This window comes from Lepidochelys kempii, chromosome 7, assembly GCF_965140285.1.
Source record: "Lepidochelys kempii isolate rLepKem1 chromosome 7, rLepKem1.hap1, whole genome shotgun sequence".
Taxonomy (NCBI): domain Eukaryota; kingdom Metazoa; phylum Chordata; order Testudines; family Cheloniidae; genus Lepidochelys; species Lepidochelys kempii.
In genome coordinates this window covers 52048267-52067422 of record NC_136386.1, presented here as the reverse complement: position 1 = coordinate 52067422, position 19156 = coordinate 52048267, and the positions used below count along the sequence as shown (strand labels likewise).

The window sequence follows — 19156 nt, the reverse complement described above, 5'->3', positions numbered from 1 at the left end:
GAGGATGCACACCACTGACCCAAGGAGGGCAGTGTGGACACTGTAATTACTACAGTGGCTGTAAATTGATCTAATACAGGTCGACTTACATTTCTAGTGGAGACATACCCATAGTCTCTAACCACTTCTGCCGTGTGCTCAAGCTGAGAAACTCCAGCCCCTTCCCTCCCCCACAATTAGACATTGATGTAGACAGTCCATTGTTCTCTGTGGATGGTTCAGTATTTAACACACATTAGAGCTGATGGCCCTAAATTGCTCTGTGATTGTTTCTCAGTCACAGTTATGGGACTCGGTAGAACCCCTTCCCCAATCTCCTTCCCTTCTCCTCCTTCCCCTCGCTCTTCGCTTAGTCTCTAAGGTGCCACAACTACTACTTTTCTTTTTGCAGCTACTGCACTGGTGCTTGCAAAATGGGGACTCTTACAGATACACAACCTGGAGACAACAGGACTGCTGAGATAGCACAGCAAGACCCAGCAGTTTGAGCTCACAGCACACACCAGCATCAGAGTGCATAGACAGGTTGGACTGACCCAAGTAGGGCTTGCATTGGTGGGGGGCAGGGAGTCTGGGCATGTGCCTAGCCAGAAATGGGGGTGCTGTATCAGGGCAAGGGAGTCTGTGTAACTCCTGCCAGAGAGCCTGACCTGGGTCTACTCCTGGCTTTGCCTGAGTTAGAAAAAATGTTGTTTTATTGTTGACCATGGTGCTTGATCTAGGGAGTTAACTCTGACCCCACAGGAGGGAGGATTGGTGTTTGTGCAGAGACGTATGCTGGGACCTGGGAATGCCCCCTATCTGTGTCACACCCTTCTTGAGCAAGGCAGTGTCTGGATACAGCATAATAACCTGCCCCCGGACAAGATTAGACATATGCTCAGCACCTACAACAAAATGGAAGATACAAAACAAAGTGGAATTCACAATTTGATAAAGACATATCTCACCTCTGGTGCACTGAGCAGCTGGGAGTAAAGCACACACAGTGCAGAGGATTAAGAGACAGCATGAGTGTCAGCCTTACCTAACCTCTCTCGCAAATTCACTTTGCTGGGAATCCTCCAGGATCTCTGGCAAGCTGGTGATAATGTCATGCTGGATTGGCACCGGAGAAACACTAACCATCTGCATTAATTTCATGATGAGATCCTGCAGAAGAGGGAAACACTGGCATATGACAATTTCATCACCACCACCACCACCACAGCAAATAGAAAAGGAACATGGCCTTCTTTCTAATCACCAGCAAAAACCCAGCACATTTTCAAAGCAATGATGGCATTATAAACACAATGTCCTTAATGAAGTCATTTCTCTATACTTGTAGTGGATGCACCCATAATCACTGTCCTCTTGATTGACCACATTTAAATAATAATTATACCTAGCACTTTTCATCAGTCAGTCAATCTCAAAGCACTTTACAAAGGAGGTCATAATCCCCTTTTTTCAGATGGGGAAACGGAGGCCCAGGGAGGTGCAGTGACTTGCCCATAATAATCCTGCAGGCCAATGGCAGAGCTGGGAACAGAACCTAGATCTCCTGAGTCCCAGCCCAGTGCCTTCTCCACTAAGCCAAATGACAATTTAAAACACAGTGTGATTTTTAAAGCACTGTATATTTTGCTGTTAAAACGCCAATTATTTTGCTGGGCAAAGGAGATTGGAAAATAAAAATAACGAAGCCTTTACAATTGACAACAACCCTCTTTCATTCAAACCACTATGGGACAGTTGCTCTCATTTATTAGTAATGGTAGTTGAGTACTGAGTAATCAACAGAGACAGACTGATTTAAAAAAAAAAAACACAGAAAAAGGAAGCAGAGAACACAGAAAGCTAGAACAATTATATGGACTCCATCTCTAATTCTTCACCAGTCTCCTCCTCCTCCTCATCTACCTCTTAGCCATCTAAACAGCAGTTCTCCAAAAAGTGTTGATGGAACTGTCGAATCCAGTTAGCTCTTCAGGTTCACTGACATCCATTCTTTTCAGTAACAAGACCAGGCAGTTAAACAATTATGAAGTTCTTCAGTTCAAAACAACTTAGGCTAGGTCTACACTATAGGCACTTGGCAGCATAGATATGGCGCCACAGCTATGCTGCTGTAAGCCTGTAGTGCAAACACAGGCCACAGCGATGGAAGGGGTTTTTCTGTTGCTGCAAGAACTCCACCTTCCTAAGCGATGCTACCTAGGTTGATGGAAGCATTCTTCCATCAAGCTAGTTGCGTCTACACTGGGGGTTAGGTCAGTATGGAATTTTCACACCCCTGAGCACCTTGGCTACATCAACCCAAGTTTTAAGAGCAGACCAGGCCTTAGATCAAGGCTCTTTAAATGAGACTCAAGCCAATATGCCCCTGACTATCATTGAAGTCAATGGGAGGTCTGTCACTTATTTCATTGGGAGTTACGTCAGGCGCTAACTCCAGTACAGACTTCTGACTGGGTGTTTCAAATGCACAGCTAACATTCGAAGTCCTCAGGCTACAATCTGAATGGTCTGTCAGTCCGAAATAAGGAAAATAAAAAACAGTCCTTATATTTAGGTGTCAGGCAACTGTGCCTGCAAATCTAAAGGGCCTCTTGCCAGCAGGTGATCTTGTCTTTGCTGTGGGGATAGCAGGGAGTAGGACATGTTCCTTCCTGACATCCACTACTGTACATTTTCTCCTACATTCAAGAAATACTACAAGACATTTAATGGTCAAAGATATCTTAGTATGATCACAGTTGCTCCATACTTATACCTTCCCCACTATTTACCCTCACTGACTCACAATAATAACTCCAGTAATTTGGTGCCTGCGCCTGTACCCTTACTTACTTTGGGTGAAATCCTGGCCTCATTGAAGTCATAGGGAGTTTTGCCACTGACTTCAATGGGGCCAGCATTTCACCCCTGACTTTAATGAGACTACTTTCACAAGGACTACAGGATTAGACCCTTAGTCTGTACATATTAAGGTTTGGCCTGCATTAGAACAGTTGCACTGGTTTAACTAAACTGTCTTTAATCTGGTTAAATCAGGGCAAACACCTAATATAGATGCAGATGCATTGAAATCACTTTAACCCTCACTTAAATCCTCATCTCTTCTATATCTAGTGTTCTCAGCCATCCAAATTTTTATGATTTGTATTAGATGGGGCTGTTCTGCATTTCACAACTTATACATGCAGGGTATTAAAAATTCCCCCAATATCTGTGGGGTTAACGCATCTTCATACTGGGATAGTGCATCATGGCATTTATGCTTTACAAGAACAAGTTGTCAAGCATTTGGATACAATAAATTAGTACTGGAGAACAAACTTTAATAGATTGGAACTTTATATATTGTACATCTGAAACTTCACAGAGGCTTAGCTAAGAAACCAATATACTTTACAGAGCATTTCCCTACACCTAACTTTGTGGGCTAGACTTCTTGTCCAGTCCTCTTTATTTCCTAGATTCTCCTTTGGTCCTCTGCTTTGGGAGGGGCACATGCTATTCCACTTTAATCATTATCATCAAAATTTCTATCAGCCCACATATTAAGATCTTTGGGTCAAATCCTAAGATTCATAATGGCCATTAAATATAGTACTAAAAAAAAAAGCCATAGGTTTTCAACATGTTTTGATTGCTTGACCCCCTCCCATACTTTTGCAGTAGGTGCTTGTTATGACCTACAAGCAAAATAGTTATCTCATCCCATCTGAGGATGCTCAAAGAACCAAATGGAGAAAACATATTGCTGACTGCACCATTAGTACTTACCTTGCTGTCAAGTATTTTGTCAAGCCATTTAAACTGATTGACAATAAGACGGGGGAAATTGGTTCCAAAGGTGCCCACACTGAAAAGTCAGAACAAGTGAAATACAAGTCAGTTGAAGTTATCCTACCAGCAGAGCCAACACCAGTCTCACTGTTAAGCAAGACTGCTAGAGAAGCCAAAGCTGGAAACAATGTAGAATAGCTGTCCATTTTTCTCCAGATTCATTATTGCCCTGATACATGGTTACCCACCATTGTGCTAGACTTTGAAACAATAGCATTCAGATAGAGGAATTGTTTTTTGTTTTAAATATTAAACTAGTAATAATGTGGTGCCCATGGACAGAATGCAAGTATGCAAAGCAAATTCAGCTAGAAAGAGAAATATCATGTTTTTACGAAAATAATGGACAAGGGGAGAGAAAAGTGCAACTGTGCAAAATGCAAAACTTGATGCTTTGGACCAGTTTCCACTGCAGCAGAGCCTCTCACTGCTAGCTCTCAGTTGGTAAAGGAATTTCTTCTAAGTATTTTTCAAAACTATGCAGATTAGCAGGCCCTCATGGATTAGCTACCCGCAAAATTTCATTTACAACCACTGCAGATGTCAGTACAAAATAGGGCAAACCATTCACAGTTCTCACTTCCTAAGCATCCAGAAACCAACCGATTTCAGTGTGTCACCTAAGATCAAGCCTCAGCCACAAGCATTCTGGCATGCAAATGAGCACTCAGTGTGACTTAGCTTCAGGCTTCCTCTATCCACGAATGTCACAAATAGCTTCAAAACTGGATTAGAGAAGAGAGTTCTAAAGCTCTTCCCACACTACAGCAGAATCCAGACTAGCAATAAATGTTTAGCCCATGTAAACATTGACAGAATTTGCAAGTATATATTGCAGGTCAGAGTTAAGGATATTGTACACATGTATAAGGACAATTTTTATAATATTTTTAATATTTTCATTAATAAATGCTAATGGAATATTAATATACTTTAATTTAACTGACCATTTCCATATTTTCAAAAACTTTTTCTCCACCTTGTTTTGAAGCTTGTATGAGAGCAACTTTAAATAGAAGTTTAATTACATTTTTGAAGCGGAATTTTCTAGTTGTGGTTGGTGGGGAAGGAGCGGGGGAGTGTTTGTAATTTTGTTTTTGTTTTTCCAGGAGTGTGAAATAAGAAAAAAGGAAACCTGAAAATTAAAATCACATTGTTGTAAGAAGTTACATGCTGAGCAGCATATTCCTGAGCTATGCAAGAGTGGGGAGTCTTTGCTGTGGAGTTCCTGAGTCCCACAGTACAGGGGAATTTGGAGTTTTTGAAGTGGATTACTAAAAGGGATCTCAGTTCTTTCAGATGTAAAAGTCATTGTTGTACTCCGGACTCTGCTGGGACACCTTTTAATTCCACTCCCATACTGCCTCTGCCTTTACTATTGTACTGTGCAATATACCCAATGTAAGCACCAACAGCCAGTGAATGCACACCACATCAGGGAGAATTCCCCATCTTTAGGCTTGTCCTCTGCTATATGCTGCCCAATTATCTTGAGCTCTGAGTACTGTATAGTACATTGTACTCTCCCTTCCTCAGATTCAGTGTTTTCCCATATATGTAAATTGGGTCATTTTGGTTAACCTTTAGTCATTGATTAAAAGCAAACAGCTGGGATCATGCTCAACAGACAAGGTTTCAGTTCAGGTCAGAGAAAAGATATTAAGGCACTCACGTGTCAAAAAAGAACTCAGGGAGCTTCTCCAATAACAATGTTATAACAGCAGGCTAAAACAGAAAAAGAGAAAGGCAGTATTATGCTGCTGGGGTTTGTTTGTTTTTTTTAAGACTGTGGTAGTGCTCAGAGGCCCCATTCAGCACTGAGCCCAGTGCCCTAGGCACTGCATTCACACAGAGTACAAGGGACCCAAAAGCATGACCCAGAAACTTTGCTCATTGGAATTCTCCTCTCACGAGCACAGACAGAACACACACAGCATGCAAACCAGAGGAAGATTCCTGCAAATTGGAAAACCTTGGTAGTTAGGTGCACCCCTAGACCAGAGTCACAGAGACTGTGAAGCCTATCCACCTCTGACCTACAGGAACAAAGACATATAAGCAGGATCACTTGCTTGCTAGGTTTAAAAGTATCAAGCAAAAATAACTCAGGAGTGGCAATTAAAATTAGCTAAAAAAAAAAAAAAAAAAAGCATGTGAAGCCACACTCCCTTCCCCAGACTCCATTATATAACCTCTCTGCTGAAGGCATCAGAAACAACCACTACAGGTAAGACTAAAAAAAGTTTCTATTTTAACTCCCTACTTTCACACACACTTCCTATATAAAACATTCCCCTTCGTGGCTCCAATTTTCCCTACTTGGCCTCTGCCGAAATGGAAATTTTCAAAATTTATTTAAAACAACAATCATTAAGGTGTTTGAATTACAAGAGGATTGAAAAACCAAAAACTTTTTTCCTCCTGGCTCCTGATAAGCCCTGCTCACTGGTGCAGCAGCCTGTAGTGAGGCAGCTACTGCTCTCTGCCTCAGAGACTGTTGTAGTGCACATATGATTAACAAAGTGCCTTGCAAGGAAAGGCTCTGTTAACCTGAAGTATTATTACAATACACTGTGCTTCATTTGTATGGCTTCTTTTGCGGGACATGTGCCAGGAAAGTAATTCAGGAAACTGAAGGGCAATGACTGCCACCTAGTCAGAAAAGTATAAGCATGCAGTATGCTGCAAATGAGACTGGCTTGCTCTTGCAAGGGTACACAAGGTAGTGGGGGAGGACTCACAGAGCCTTCCAACCCAATACTCCTTGCACAAGGACTAGGCATAATCATAGTCCTTGTGCTCCCCAAACATAGCAACTGCTTCCTCCTAGTGCCTCCAGGGAACTAGCTACTGCAGAGGGAGCAGAAAAGAGACAGGGACATGGTCCTGCCCCTCTTCCATACCAGCCAGCACAGCTGGCCAGCTGTGGAGGAGGGAGCAAACTGCCCCAAAGGGTGGCACAGCATGAGCACACTCCTGAAGCTTAGGAGGCTCCAGGGGGGATTGTATCGCCTTGGGTGGTCTGGTGCCACATAAGTCCTTACTCAAGGCTGTTCCTTGATGGCACCATTGATCTGTTCTTGGAGGCACGTTTTGCTAGAACCAAGTACTTAAGGGATTTAACAGATGTTACATGGGTATGGTATTCTTTGCTCTTAATGTACATGTTATTACTAAATAAAGATTGAGGGGTACATTTGTAAGCACCTGGCTTGTTTTTGGGCATTGTACATATAATATTCCTAGGAGTTCCAGAAGCTTTGGTCAGGGGCAACTCGTTTACAGCTCTCACAAAGACAATCCCTTGAAGGTTTGTGAGGCACAGTGACAATGGTGGCCATACAAGTACCTTGATAGAGAGAAGATAATTTTTTTACAGAAACCTTCCCTGCTTCTCCAATAAGGGAGCTGAACCTCCCAACAAAACACCGTAAGTTCCTACCATGCAGTTGCCCAGATGGATTCTCTCCAGCCCCACTTCCCCAGCATGGAATGACAGGGCCCATGGCTGGAGCAGCAACTTTTCAGCAGGTCTCAAGATTACAGAGTAAAGGCTGAAGCCTGGAACATGCACGTTGGGGCAATCCTTGATGTCCCTATCAATCCTCTTCTCTTGCCTTCCTGTACCCTCGACGGATTCCTTTCCCTATCTACATCCCTCACTTCTCGGACCTTTCCCTTTACACCGGTAGAGCTGTGTCAGGACTGGAAAAGCAGGAGAGCTAGTCTGGACTGAGGAGCATCAGCGGATTTGTGCAGATTAGTACGTGTCTGCAGTGTGACCAGCTCTAACAGTCCTCTACTTTCGTAAGCATTAGATGTCCCCAAATACATAGTCACAACTGAAAAGAAGAATATGTTAAAATGTCCTTACCTGTAAAGTCTCAATTCCAAGTAGTAGTTTAATAAGGCTTTCACAGTATGAATGAACCAAATTTCTGCCCAAAAAAAATTTTATTGTTAGGAAGATTCATGATGTGAGCACGCTGCTTTTGTCCAGCAGAGATTAAAAAAAAATCTACTTAAAATGACAACAGTGTCCTTTTCCTATCAAAAACAACCCCTCAGTCAAAGAGGGAAACTGGTCAGGTGCTAGTGGTGCTTGTGGATTTTCTATCAAACTCTGAATCTTGCTGTACATGGCAGTGGGGAACTAGCTGCATATCAAATATAACTCTGCATTTCCAGACCCTCTAAAGCAAAGGGTCCTTTTAGAAGTGTATGACAAACAGGTTTATAAAAATTTGTGGTTAGGCACTAGATGCAGTCAGGTTTAACACTCTTTCAATCTTAACTATTTTTAACTATTGTTATTTAGACTCTGCGAGGGAGGAGGGTCTCAGAGCCCAGGCTCCAGGCCAAGGCCAAGTGTCTAGACTGCAATTTTTAGCCCCGCAGCCTAAGCCCCATGAACCTGCATCAGCTGACCGAGGCTCTGAGACCCAATGCCATGGGTTTTTTAATCACAATGTAGATGTACCCTGAGAGTCCTCTTTGCACTGAGGTCACCCTCTATATGGGAAGAACTGGCTTTGTTGGCAGTATCATGCTATGCCCTGGCACCAGCAACTCTGCCAAAGCCTCCACTGATCTACCATACTAGCACGTCTGTGTGGGAGCAAGTGGACAAACTAGAGGGAATGAGAAGGGAGGTGAACTGAATTCTACTAACAAATCTGGGGACTCAGAAACTGACTAGATATCTTCAGGAGAGGAAGATGATACAGGCTACATATTTCTTCAGTCCTAGCAGAGTTGTGGGCAAAGTCTGAGTTGGAGCAACAGCTGAAAATTCAACTGCAAAGCTCCAAGGGGAACTCTTTGCCTGATCCCAGTCAAAAGAACTTACTGGAAAGGTGCCTCAGAGAGACCAAAACCTGTCTTGCACTGGACAGGAAAAGCTGGACGTGCACAAGTCCATGGGGCCGGACGAGTTGCACCCGAGAGTGCTAAAGGAACTGGCGGCTGTGATTGCAGAGCCATTGGCCATTATCTTTGAAAACTCATGGCGAACGGGGGAAGTCCAGGATGACTGGAAAAAGGCTAATGTAGTGCCAATCTTTAAAAAAGGGAAGAAGGAGGATCCTGGGAACTACAGGTCAGTCAGCCTCACTTCAGTCCCCGGAAAAATCATGGAGCAGGTCCTCAAAGAATCAATCCTGAAGCACTTACATGAGAGGAAAGTGATCAGGAACAGTCAGCATGGATTCACCAAGGGAAGGTCATGCCTGACTAATCTAATCACCTTCTATGATGAGATTACTGGTTCTGTGGATGAAGGGAAAGCAGTGCATGTATTGTATCTTGACTTTAGCAAAGCTTTTGACACGGTCTCCCACAGTATTCTTGTCAGCAAGTTAAAGTAGTATGGGCTGGATGAATGCACTATAAGGTGGGTAGAAAGTTGGCTAGATTGTTGGGCTCAACGGGTAGTGATCAATGGCTCCATGTCTAGCTGGCAGCCGGTGTCAAGTGGAGTGCCCCAGGGGTCGGTCCTGGGGCCGGTTTTGTTCAATATCTTCATAAATGATCTGGAGGATGGTGTGGATTGCACTCTCAGCAAATTTGCGGATGATACTAAACTGGGAGGAGTGGTAGATACGCTGGAGGGGAGGGATAGGATACAGAGGGACCTAGACAAATTGGAGGATTGGGCCAAAAGGAATCTGATGAGGTTCAATAAGGATAAGTGCAGGGTCCTGCACTTAGGAAGGAAGAACCCAATGCACAGCTACAGACTAGGGACCGAATGGCTAGGCAGCAGTTCTGCGGAAAAGGACCTAGGAGTGACAGTGGACGAGAAGCTGGATATGAGTCAGCAGTGTGCCCTTGTTGCCAAGAAGGCCAATGGTATTTTGGGATGTATAAGTAGGGGCATAGCCAGCAGATCGAGGGACGTGATCGTCCCCCTCTATTCGACATTGGTGAGGCCTCATCTGGAGTACTGTGTCCAGTTTTGGGCCCCACTCTACAAAAGGATGTGGATAAATTGGAGAGAGTCCAGCGAAGGGCAACAAAAACGATTAGGGGACTGGAACACATGAGTTATGAGGAGAGGCTGAGGGAACTGGGATTGTTTAGTCTGCGGAAGAGAAGAATGAGGGGGGATTTGATAGCTGCTTTCAACTACCTGAGAGGTAGTTCCAGAGAGGATGGTTCTAGACTATTCTCAGTGGTGGAAGAGGACAGGACAAGGAGTAATGGTCTCAAGTTGCAGTGGGGGAGGTTTAGGTTGGATATTAGGAAAAACGTTTTCACTAGGAGGGTGGTGAAACACTGGAATGCATTGCCTAGGGAGGTGGTGGAATCTCCTTCCTTAGAAGTTTTTAGGTCAGGCTTGACAAAGCCCTGGCTGGATGATTTAATTGGGGATTGGTCCTGCTTTGAGCAGGGGGTTGGACTAGATGACCTCCTGAGGTCCCTTCCAACCCTGATATTCTATGATTCTATGGACGCTGGAAACTTGAGAGAGGGATTTCTGAGCTAGTGGTACCACAAAGAAGTCTCTCTCGACTAGGCCAAGTTGTTCTTGGGAATAGCCAGGGGAAATTTTAGAGGCACAGACAATAGTTCATTTAAATTATAAATCAGCCTTGCTCATTTCCAGCTCAAGCTCTGGAAGGAGCCTTGGCCGGGAAAGCTGAACCTTTGGGGTTTTCCTAGATCTTCTGGAGACACTATTTAAGCAGACGATCTCTGCCAAATCTTGTGGATTTTTTGTCAGACTCTGAATCTTGCTGTCCCCAGTGTTACCGCAACTGCTAACTCCCCAGTGTCTGCTCTTACCACAGTTCCTAGAGTATAATCAGGGAGGAACAGGTACTGTACCACCTCCAAAAGTAATTGCTTGTGGCCCAAGTCACACCTAGACAACTAGTATGCCCAATGACTCCGCACCTTTAACGTACTGTTATTTAAGCGCCATGCCCCTGTCTAACCATTCCTTTGCCTGAGGGATAGATCCTGTCATTGAGCATAAATTCATAAATTGGAAAAGAGTCAGAAAAAAGCCATAAGAATGATTAAAGAATTAGAAAATGTGCCTTATAGTGGTAGACTCAAGAAGCTCAATCTATTTAGCTTAACAAAGGGAAGGTTAAGGGGTGACGTGATCTCAATCTATAAGTACCTACATGGGGAACAAATATATGATAACAGGCTCTTCAATCTAGCAGAGAAAATGTATTACAAAATCCAATGGCTGGAAGTTGAAGCTAGATAATTTCAGACTGGAAATAAAATATAATTTTTTAACAGTGCTAATAATTAACCATTAGAACAATTTACCAAGGGTCCTGGTGGATTCTCCATCCCTAGCAATTTTTAAATCAAGGTTGGATGTTCTTCTAAAATATCTGCTCTAGGAGCTATTTTGGGGCAGGTCTCTGGCCTGGGTTATACAGGATTAGATGATCACAGTGGTCTCGTTTGGCCTTAGAATCTCTGGCTGTCTATATTAAGTGCTAGGAGTGTGTTTCCTTACTTGTGCTAGCTCTCATCCAGCTAGTGGAAGTATAAATAGCAGTACAGCAGTGGTAGCAGGGGCAGTGGTAGCAGAGGCATGGCTTAGTCATGCTGAGTACAAACCTACCTGGAACTGGTGGATACATACTTGGCATGGCTAAGCTGTGCCTCTACTGCCACTACCCTTGCTACCAGGCTACACTACACTACATGCTAGCTCGATAAGAGCTAGCATGAGTCTACACACACGAGCAGGGGAATCAAACTCCTACCTTGTAATGTAGACATAGCTAAAGAATCTATGAAAGTACGGATGGCTCAGGGCCGGCTCTAGGTTTTTTGCCGCCCCAAGCAAAAAATCTGCCGCCCCAAGCACCGAGAGCGCAAGTGCCCAAGCAAAAAAAAAAAAAGAGTGGCCGGAACGCCGACCCCTGGAATTGTGCCGCCCCAAGCACGTGCTTGCTTTGCTGGTGCCTAGAGCTGGTCCTGGGCTGGCTTAACAGAATGGCTGGCTTAACAGAATAAACCCTTCTATCTATGAAAGTACGGTTGGCTTAACAGAATAAATCCTTCTCCCCACAACCAATTTTGCATTGTTCAAGCAGAGACTAACTCCTACAGGCAGGGAGAAAGAAATGCATTTTCTCTGACCTCGTAACCTCGCCCCGCACTGGAGCACAAGGCAGAAGGCAGTTCCTGAACTGGTCTCTGTCCTTAATGTGAGTCTCCAAGCCACTGACAAACTCCTGCACAACCTGCAGAGAAAAAGGGAAAAGTAGGAACCCTGATCACCCACTTTCCTTTAGGATGGGCTATTTGTGCAAAGGATGAGGGGGAAGAGGAGCTCTGTGCTAAGATAGCCAAGGAGCACCCAGCTGGACAGGAGGCTGCAGGCAGAGATAAACTAGAGGGGAAGCAACACAATGGACATCTTAGAGATACAGCATAAACCCTATGTTACAAACTAATTGGGAATTGAGGAGTTCATAAAATCAAAAAGTTGTTAAAACTGAACATCTCAAAATTGATGTATGTCTGGTGCAGTATGATACACTGCATCACTTTCTGCTTGCCCTTTAAGCTGCTGAAAAGCTCTTTCAAAAGCACTAGAGGCCTTAGAATATGAAGAGATGTTGCCTGTTCTTCCTCAGCATTACTTTCATTATATGATATTTTTCTATCTGGAAAAAGGGCTCATATAACTGGTCATTTGTGAGATTGGTTCTGGTAAAACTGAGGTTCTACTTTACTCTAATCTAAACAGCCTGCAAATGAGATGCTGGTTCCTCTACAAACGCACTCTAGGGTGACAGCTTCAAACTCCCCTCATCTGCTTGTGACTCAAAGGGCTGAGTCCCAGCTGTGACTTCTCCCAGTGCAGCTGGGAGCATGGTGTCCAATACAGCAAACAACAATGTCCAAAAATAGTTGTAATATTGAAACAAGTAGCTTCAGAAGTTTCATATTTGATCTGGCTGTTTGAGATGGGGACAAGGGAAGAGAGGAGGGGAAGAGAAAACCCTAGCAATATGAACACATTTAAACAAAGAGTGGCCATTCCATTGCTGGCAGCTACCAGGCCAATTACTTACCGAACAGTGAACTGACAATTTTCCATTCAAAAGTTAAGTTTGCCCCCCTCCCCTTTGCATGTGTCTTTGTCTCTTGCATCCTTTGGATTTCAGTTCTCTCCCAAGTCACATTTTCTAGCAGTGCATGCCTGAGGAGGGGGCCAACATGGGCAGAATAGGGGTCATGGCCATGGAGACAGATGTGCAATGCTTTGTCCCAGAATTGTACAAGGCCACTTTAGCAGCATATAAACTGGATGAGGTTTGACAGGTTCAAGTGCAGATTTGCCTCCAATCAGCCTATTAGTGGCTGGTGAGTCTGACATGATAGCTCAAAAAAGACAGAGCCAGAGCAGGAAGGGTAAAGGGAGCCAAAGAGATGTGGGAAAGAGTTGAATACAGTTTGGGGGATTGGTGAGAGGGAGACAGACAGGCATCTGGAAAGAATGGGCCCAAGAACAAGCAGCAATATTCTTCTCAGGAAGGTGGCAGAAGAGGGGGGGGCCATTGGGACACTTCTGGAATTGGCTACATTTGCATACCTCTTTTACCTGACACATTCTGCACTGCCAATTTTGGGTGTGCAGCAGCAATTAGCCTATGTTAATAGCCTATTAGCACAGGGAGCGGCCACACAGCCAAGTAGCACACAGACTTTAAACACTGACGTCTCCTGAAATTTGTGGTGTTAGCTACATACATGTGGGTAGAAAGGATGCTTCCTCAAGATCTGGCAGAGTTTCTTCTGGAAGGTTGCTTGATCCACGGCTATGGAGAAAGTCAGGAGTAAATCATTTTAGTCATGCAACATACATGTTAGTCATACATTTTAGTCATGGAAACTTCACAGTATTTCAGCAACAAATACAAGTTGCTTTGCAGATTACAAAGCAGCTACCCACCGGAGTTTACAAGTTCACTTCATCTAGAGTGCCCAGTTAACAAAAACCTGAAAGATACTATTACTCACATTCCCTCCATCATGGCAAAATTGAAGCGGATCTGATGAAATTTAAAGAATAACCAATGTGCAGTCTCTCCAATCTTGCACAGTCAGCTGTATAGCTCACTCCTAGTAGGGAGACCCTGCCAGCCCATTCAAGAACACAAACTGGGGAACCAAGCAGCAGGAAAGGGATCCCATTGTAGGATTTATGAAGGTTCATGCACTTGGCAACGTTCAGGGCACATCCGGAGTGTTGTGTAGGAGCAGTGCACACACAGCTCCTCTCAAGGGCATGAACCTTGGAATCTCGCCCAGATGACATGAACCGTGGGAAGCCTCCCAGGACTGGGCTCAAGGCCCGAGAGCAAGGAATGCGGTAGATAGAAATTGGTAAATAAGAATGTTAAATAAAGCCAGTGTATTCCTTTTATCTGTAATGCGCAGGGGGAGAGAAAGAATAAAGGAGAGGGTGGAAAGCTGACAGGACCAGTCCGTTGGCAGACCAGCCTGTTTGCTTGCTTAAAGCTTTGTGCTGTCTTGTATTTGAACCGCAACAATCCCATGGTTTTCCTTGTGTCCTAATGAATACAGCATGATTAAGCTCTTTCTCCTCCAGCTCAAATCCCTAACTCCTATACTACTAAAGAAAGACCATTTACCCCTACAAGATATGACAGCAACCCGCCAGCAACATCAGACTGCTCTGTCCCCACAAGCACACCCTGCATTTCTAGTGTTTCAGCCACTCTAAAGAGAAGCAGCAAGTCTCTGCCAGAACCACTTCAGTTCATCCAGTAGCCAGTAAAAGGGAGTCACTGTGGGACTATTAAAACATGCATCATGAGGATGTTAAGCCTGCAATGCTCCAGATACAAAGTACTGAATGAGAAACTTGACTTGGGATCCCCATGTGGCAATGAAGCTTGGTACTGCTAAGTCCAAAAAACAGCAAAGTGGCTAATTCAAAATAATGCAACCACTTCCTCAGAACTGCTGACCGCTGTGCTTGAGCTGGGAGAGGAAGGGGAATGGTGATTTCCATTTGAAGCTCTCTCACTCTAGTACTCCTGCCTTTTCAGCTAAACCTTGTAATATTTAAAAATAAAATCCTTACTTTGCCCATTTTCTGTAATGGGTTAATAAGGAAATAAGAGAAAACGTTAGAGCAACTCACAGAGCCTTATCTCATTCCATCCTTACAATCTTCCAGCATTCTCCCAGCACGGCACATGCATGTATACGTCAGAAGAGTGGAAGCATGTGTGTAATGTGTTGATCAGTATGCAGCAAATAAGGGAAGTAAGGATTTACTCACTGAACAATGGAGATTAAAAATAAAGGTTTATCAGCTGCCTCATTCAATGCGCATTGTCCATCTTGCGTATTGAATAAGGCAGAAATCATGTAATTCAACAGCGCACATGAGGTTGACTTTAACTTTGGTGCTTCCTGAGTTGAGTGTTTTATTCTGTCACCCTAAACTCCTTTTAATGTTGCTTTTTGGATAGATATATACATCCACAGCTAAATACAGCACAGAATGCTAAATCCATACCTATGTCATTCTGCCTCTCCCCAGAATTCAGAGTAATTCCTGCTGTTTTGATGAGCTGTACAAAGATGCTATCATTCTCCACCGCTCCATCTTCGGCAGAGGTCTTCTCCTTGCAAGAGATCCGAGACTTTTTTGTTTCTGGAAAGCAAGGCTTATTATTGTAGGATAAACAGATGCAATAAGGAGTGGGGTTCCTTAAGAGAATTCACTAACTCAAAATTAGCCATACCTCAAGATATTCTGTGAAGAGAGGCATTACCTTTGAGGGTCAGACGAGTGGTCTATCCACTCCGCTGCTGTCTCCGACAGTGATCAATAGCAGACATTTAGGAGGAAGATATAAAACACTTAGGCGCATAAGGAGAAATTTCTTACTGGCCCCAGCTGGTGGTCTGTTCATGACCTAAAGCATCTGGTTTAATACCAACATTTTCTTTAAAGCCACTGTCACAATTAACAAATTATTGGCTGAGCTTGGAAGGCCTTGAACTCAACTTGATGGCATGTCTCTGTCTCTCTGTCTGTGAGGCAAACAGCTGTGCATCTCTCTCTATCAGTGTTATAGAGGGCGGACAATTTATGAGTTTACTCTGTATAAGCTTTATACAGAGTAAAACGGATTTATTTGGGGTTTGAATCCCATTAGGAGCTGGGTGCTGGAGAGAGGTGACCTGCTAAGCTGTTTTCAGTTAAGTCTGCAGCTTTGGGGGCATTGTTCAGTCTGTGTTGCAGCAGGCTTGTGTGTCTGGCTCAACAAAACAGGGTTCTGAAGTCCCAAGCTGGCAGGGAAGATGGGCTCAGAGGTAGTTTCAGCACATCAGGCGACAGTCCCAAGGGGGTCTCTGTGACTCCTCTGAAACCTGTCTATGAGGCAATCACTTTTAAATACACATCCAATCAATTCCAACTCATCAATGCTTATTAATTTGGGGGAAAAGGGGGGGACAGAGACACATAAAGCCCCTGCTAGTATTTTAGCACAGACATAGCCTCAAGCACCTCTGCAATTGTTTATCAAACAACAAGCTGATGGCACTCATTAACGCCTTCCAGCAAAACAATACCCCATCTCAGCTCTGCCCATCCTCCCAATAGAGCAACATCCCAATAGGGCAAACTATGGCCCACAGGACAATTCTGCCCAGCCCATGAGCTCCCAGCTGGGGAGGTTAGCCCCCGGGCCCTCCTCCTCTGTCCCCCCTCCCCCACAGCCTCAGCTCGCCGTGCCGCTAGTACTCTGGGTGGCGGGGCTGCAAGCTCCTGACGGGCAGCGTGGCGGGCTCCAGCCAGGCAGCACAGCTGCCAGGCCTGCTGCTCTGAATGGCATGGTAAGGGGGCGGGGAGCAGGGAGGTTGAATAAGGGGCATGGAGTCCCGGGGACAGTCAGAGGACAGGGAGCAGGGGGCGGTTCAATAGGCGTGGGAGTCCCAGGGGGCCTGTCAAGGGGCGGGGGTGTGAATAGGGGTCAGGGCAGTCAGGGGACAGGAAGCAAGGGGGTTGGATGGGGGTGGGGTCTCAGGGGGGCAGTTAGGGGGTGGGGATCCGAGGAGGGGGCAGTCAGTGGACAAGGAGCAGGGGGGGTTGGATGGGTCAGGGTTCTGAGGGGGGCAGTCCAGGGGCAGGAACTGGGAGGGGGCAGGGCTAGGCTGTTTCGGGAGGCACAGCCTTCCCTACCCGGCCCTCCATATAGTTTTGGAACCCCGATGTGGCCCTCAGGCCAAAAAGTTTGCCCACCCCTACAACAGAGTGTAACATCTTGGCACCCTGCATGACTTGTGTAAGCTGGAAAGCTTGTCTCTCTCACCTACAGAAATTTGTCCAATAAAAGATATTACCTCACCCACCTTGGCTCCCAGACAGAAAGTAATTGGGGGGAAGGGGGAATGGAGAAGGACATGAACACATCCATTGGCATGGGGGGGGGGGAATGGGGGATGCTGGGAGAGGGATGGGAGGAGGACACCCAAAGCCCTAGCATGGGGGGGAAAATGGGGAAAGCCGGGTAATAAGGGTTCACCAAGAGGCCCTGCCATAGAGGGAAGGAGGAATGGGGGACGCCACAGAACTCCTGCCACAGAGAATGGACATGGGCGACACTGGAATGAGGGGAGGGAGAAAGGGAGAGTACACAGAACTCCTGGTGAAAGAGAGAATGGGGGATCCTGGTATGGTGGGGGAGACAGACTGGGGGGCATGGGTGAAGGTGGGAACAGGAGTGCACACAGAGACTCTGGCATGTGAGGGAGAATGGGAGACTCTGGAATAAGGTAAGTGGGGACCACACAGGCATGAGAGGGAAGGTGAAAACGGGGAGAGGGGAATGGGGCACACAGAACTCCTCGGGGGGGGAGATTGGGGGACCTTTGTATGGGAGAAAGGGGTCTAGGAGTACATACAGAGCTCCTGCCGTGGTGGAGAGTATGGGGGACCCAGGAATGGGGGAGGGAAGAATGGGGGCACAGAGAACCCCGGTGGGGAGGAAGCCTGGGAAAACCTGGTATGGGGGAAGGGGAGGCACACACAGCCCCTAGAATGGGGGCGAAGAGGAGGCATGGGGCAGAGTGGAAATGGGGGGGAAATCAAGCCACTGGCATGTGGGGACAATGGGGAACTCTGGTATGGGAGAGGGACATGCAGCACATAGAACTCGTAGCAGGAGGGAGATAGAGGGGAGTTGAAGAGAGTCCCAGTGTAATAGAAGGGGATGGGAGAGTGTCACACAGGGAGCTTGCAGGGGTGGAGTGGGGGCGAATAGAGAAAAACAAGGAGCCCCTAAGCTGTGCAACAAGCTTGGCCAACACATATGAATTATGCAATGCCTTAGTTATTATTTGTACAGCACCACCAGCATGCTAGGTACTTTATTTACAGGCATCTGTAGGAGGCACATCCCTGCCCTGAAGAGTTTACTCTCTATCTCGGTTCTTCTACCTTGTCTATCACTGGGATATCTGAGCACCTTGCACATTTACTAGAGTGAAAATGAAGTTGCTTTCTCCTTCCCCCATTCAGTAGAGAGGTGGCTGTTTTTTTTAAAATCTGTGATTTTGGTAGAATGGGCTTATTTTGGGGGAAGGAGGGGCTTACTACTTCCCTCTAATGGCACTGAGGCTTGCTCCCATCAGTCCAGAGAGACATAAATGCAGAGATGGAGGAAAAGAGGCAATCAGATTTTTCAGACCTGGTAACACCCTTGGTTTTGTTATTTTTCATTGTACTGTGGCTTATCAAACGTTACCATTTTATATTCTGTGGGGCCATTCTGCACAACCCGTCACTTTACTAGAAAACTTCTATGCACCCTGCCTGTGAACTGTTGCCCTCTACCAAAGGAATTTCACTTCAAATAAGAGGAGTTTGCTACACATACGTGGTAATTCTGCAATCAGACTGTCCCCATGAGCATCAGATTTGGACAATTTTCGTTTTGAAACCATGGCAACAAAATCTTTGTTGTATCCTAGAATAATATTAAAAAAAACAATTAGCAACTAGGCAGAGATCAGTTTTTACTTTAAAATTTGTAAACAAATCAAAAGTGAATAGAGGATAGGATATAGTGAAGGAAAAGTGCTCCAGGAATGCAGACTGCCCATTCAAAGGAAATGAGATCGGATTAACCAGCATTATTCTTTGCACAAACACCTCTTCAATGCAGACTGATGTCAAGGAATTCCAGTTACACTGAAATAGCATGGTGTAGCTCTTTTTTTTATCAGAACACCAGGTTCTGAGTTTCTGTGTTTCTTTCAACTGCCAGTTGAATTAAATGGTGAGTTAACT

General features: G+C 45.1%; 1 protein-coding gene across 4 annotated transcripts in view; it reads right to left on the bottom strand.

Annotated features, from left to right (window-relative positions):
- The window catches only part of FANCD2 (FA complementation group D2), a 188493-nt gene that overhangs the window by 163906 nt on the left and 5431 nt on the right, over positions 1-19156 (bottom strand). For all 4 annotated transcript variants that reach the window (XM_073352718.1, XM_073352719.2, XM_073352722.1 and 1 more), the window contains exons 2-9: positions 18744-18833; positions 15374-15511; positions 13573-13640; positions 11953-12056; positions 7712-7775; positions 5510-5562; positions 3775-3853; positions 1028-1152 (exon numbers count right to left, since the gene is read on the bottom strand). In XM_073352718.1, the coding sequence (XP_073208819.1) occupies positions 1028-1152; positions 3775-3853; positions 5510-5562; positions 7712-7775; positions 11953-12056; positions 13573-13640; positions 15374-15511; positions 18744-18810 (698 nt within the window). In that variant the 5' untranslated portion in view covers positions 18811-18833. The remainder of the gene's footprint in view (positions 1-1027; positions 1153-3774; positions 3854-5509; positions 5563-7711; positions 7776-11952; positions 12057-13572; positions 13641-15373; positions 15512-18743; positions 18834-19156) is intronic.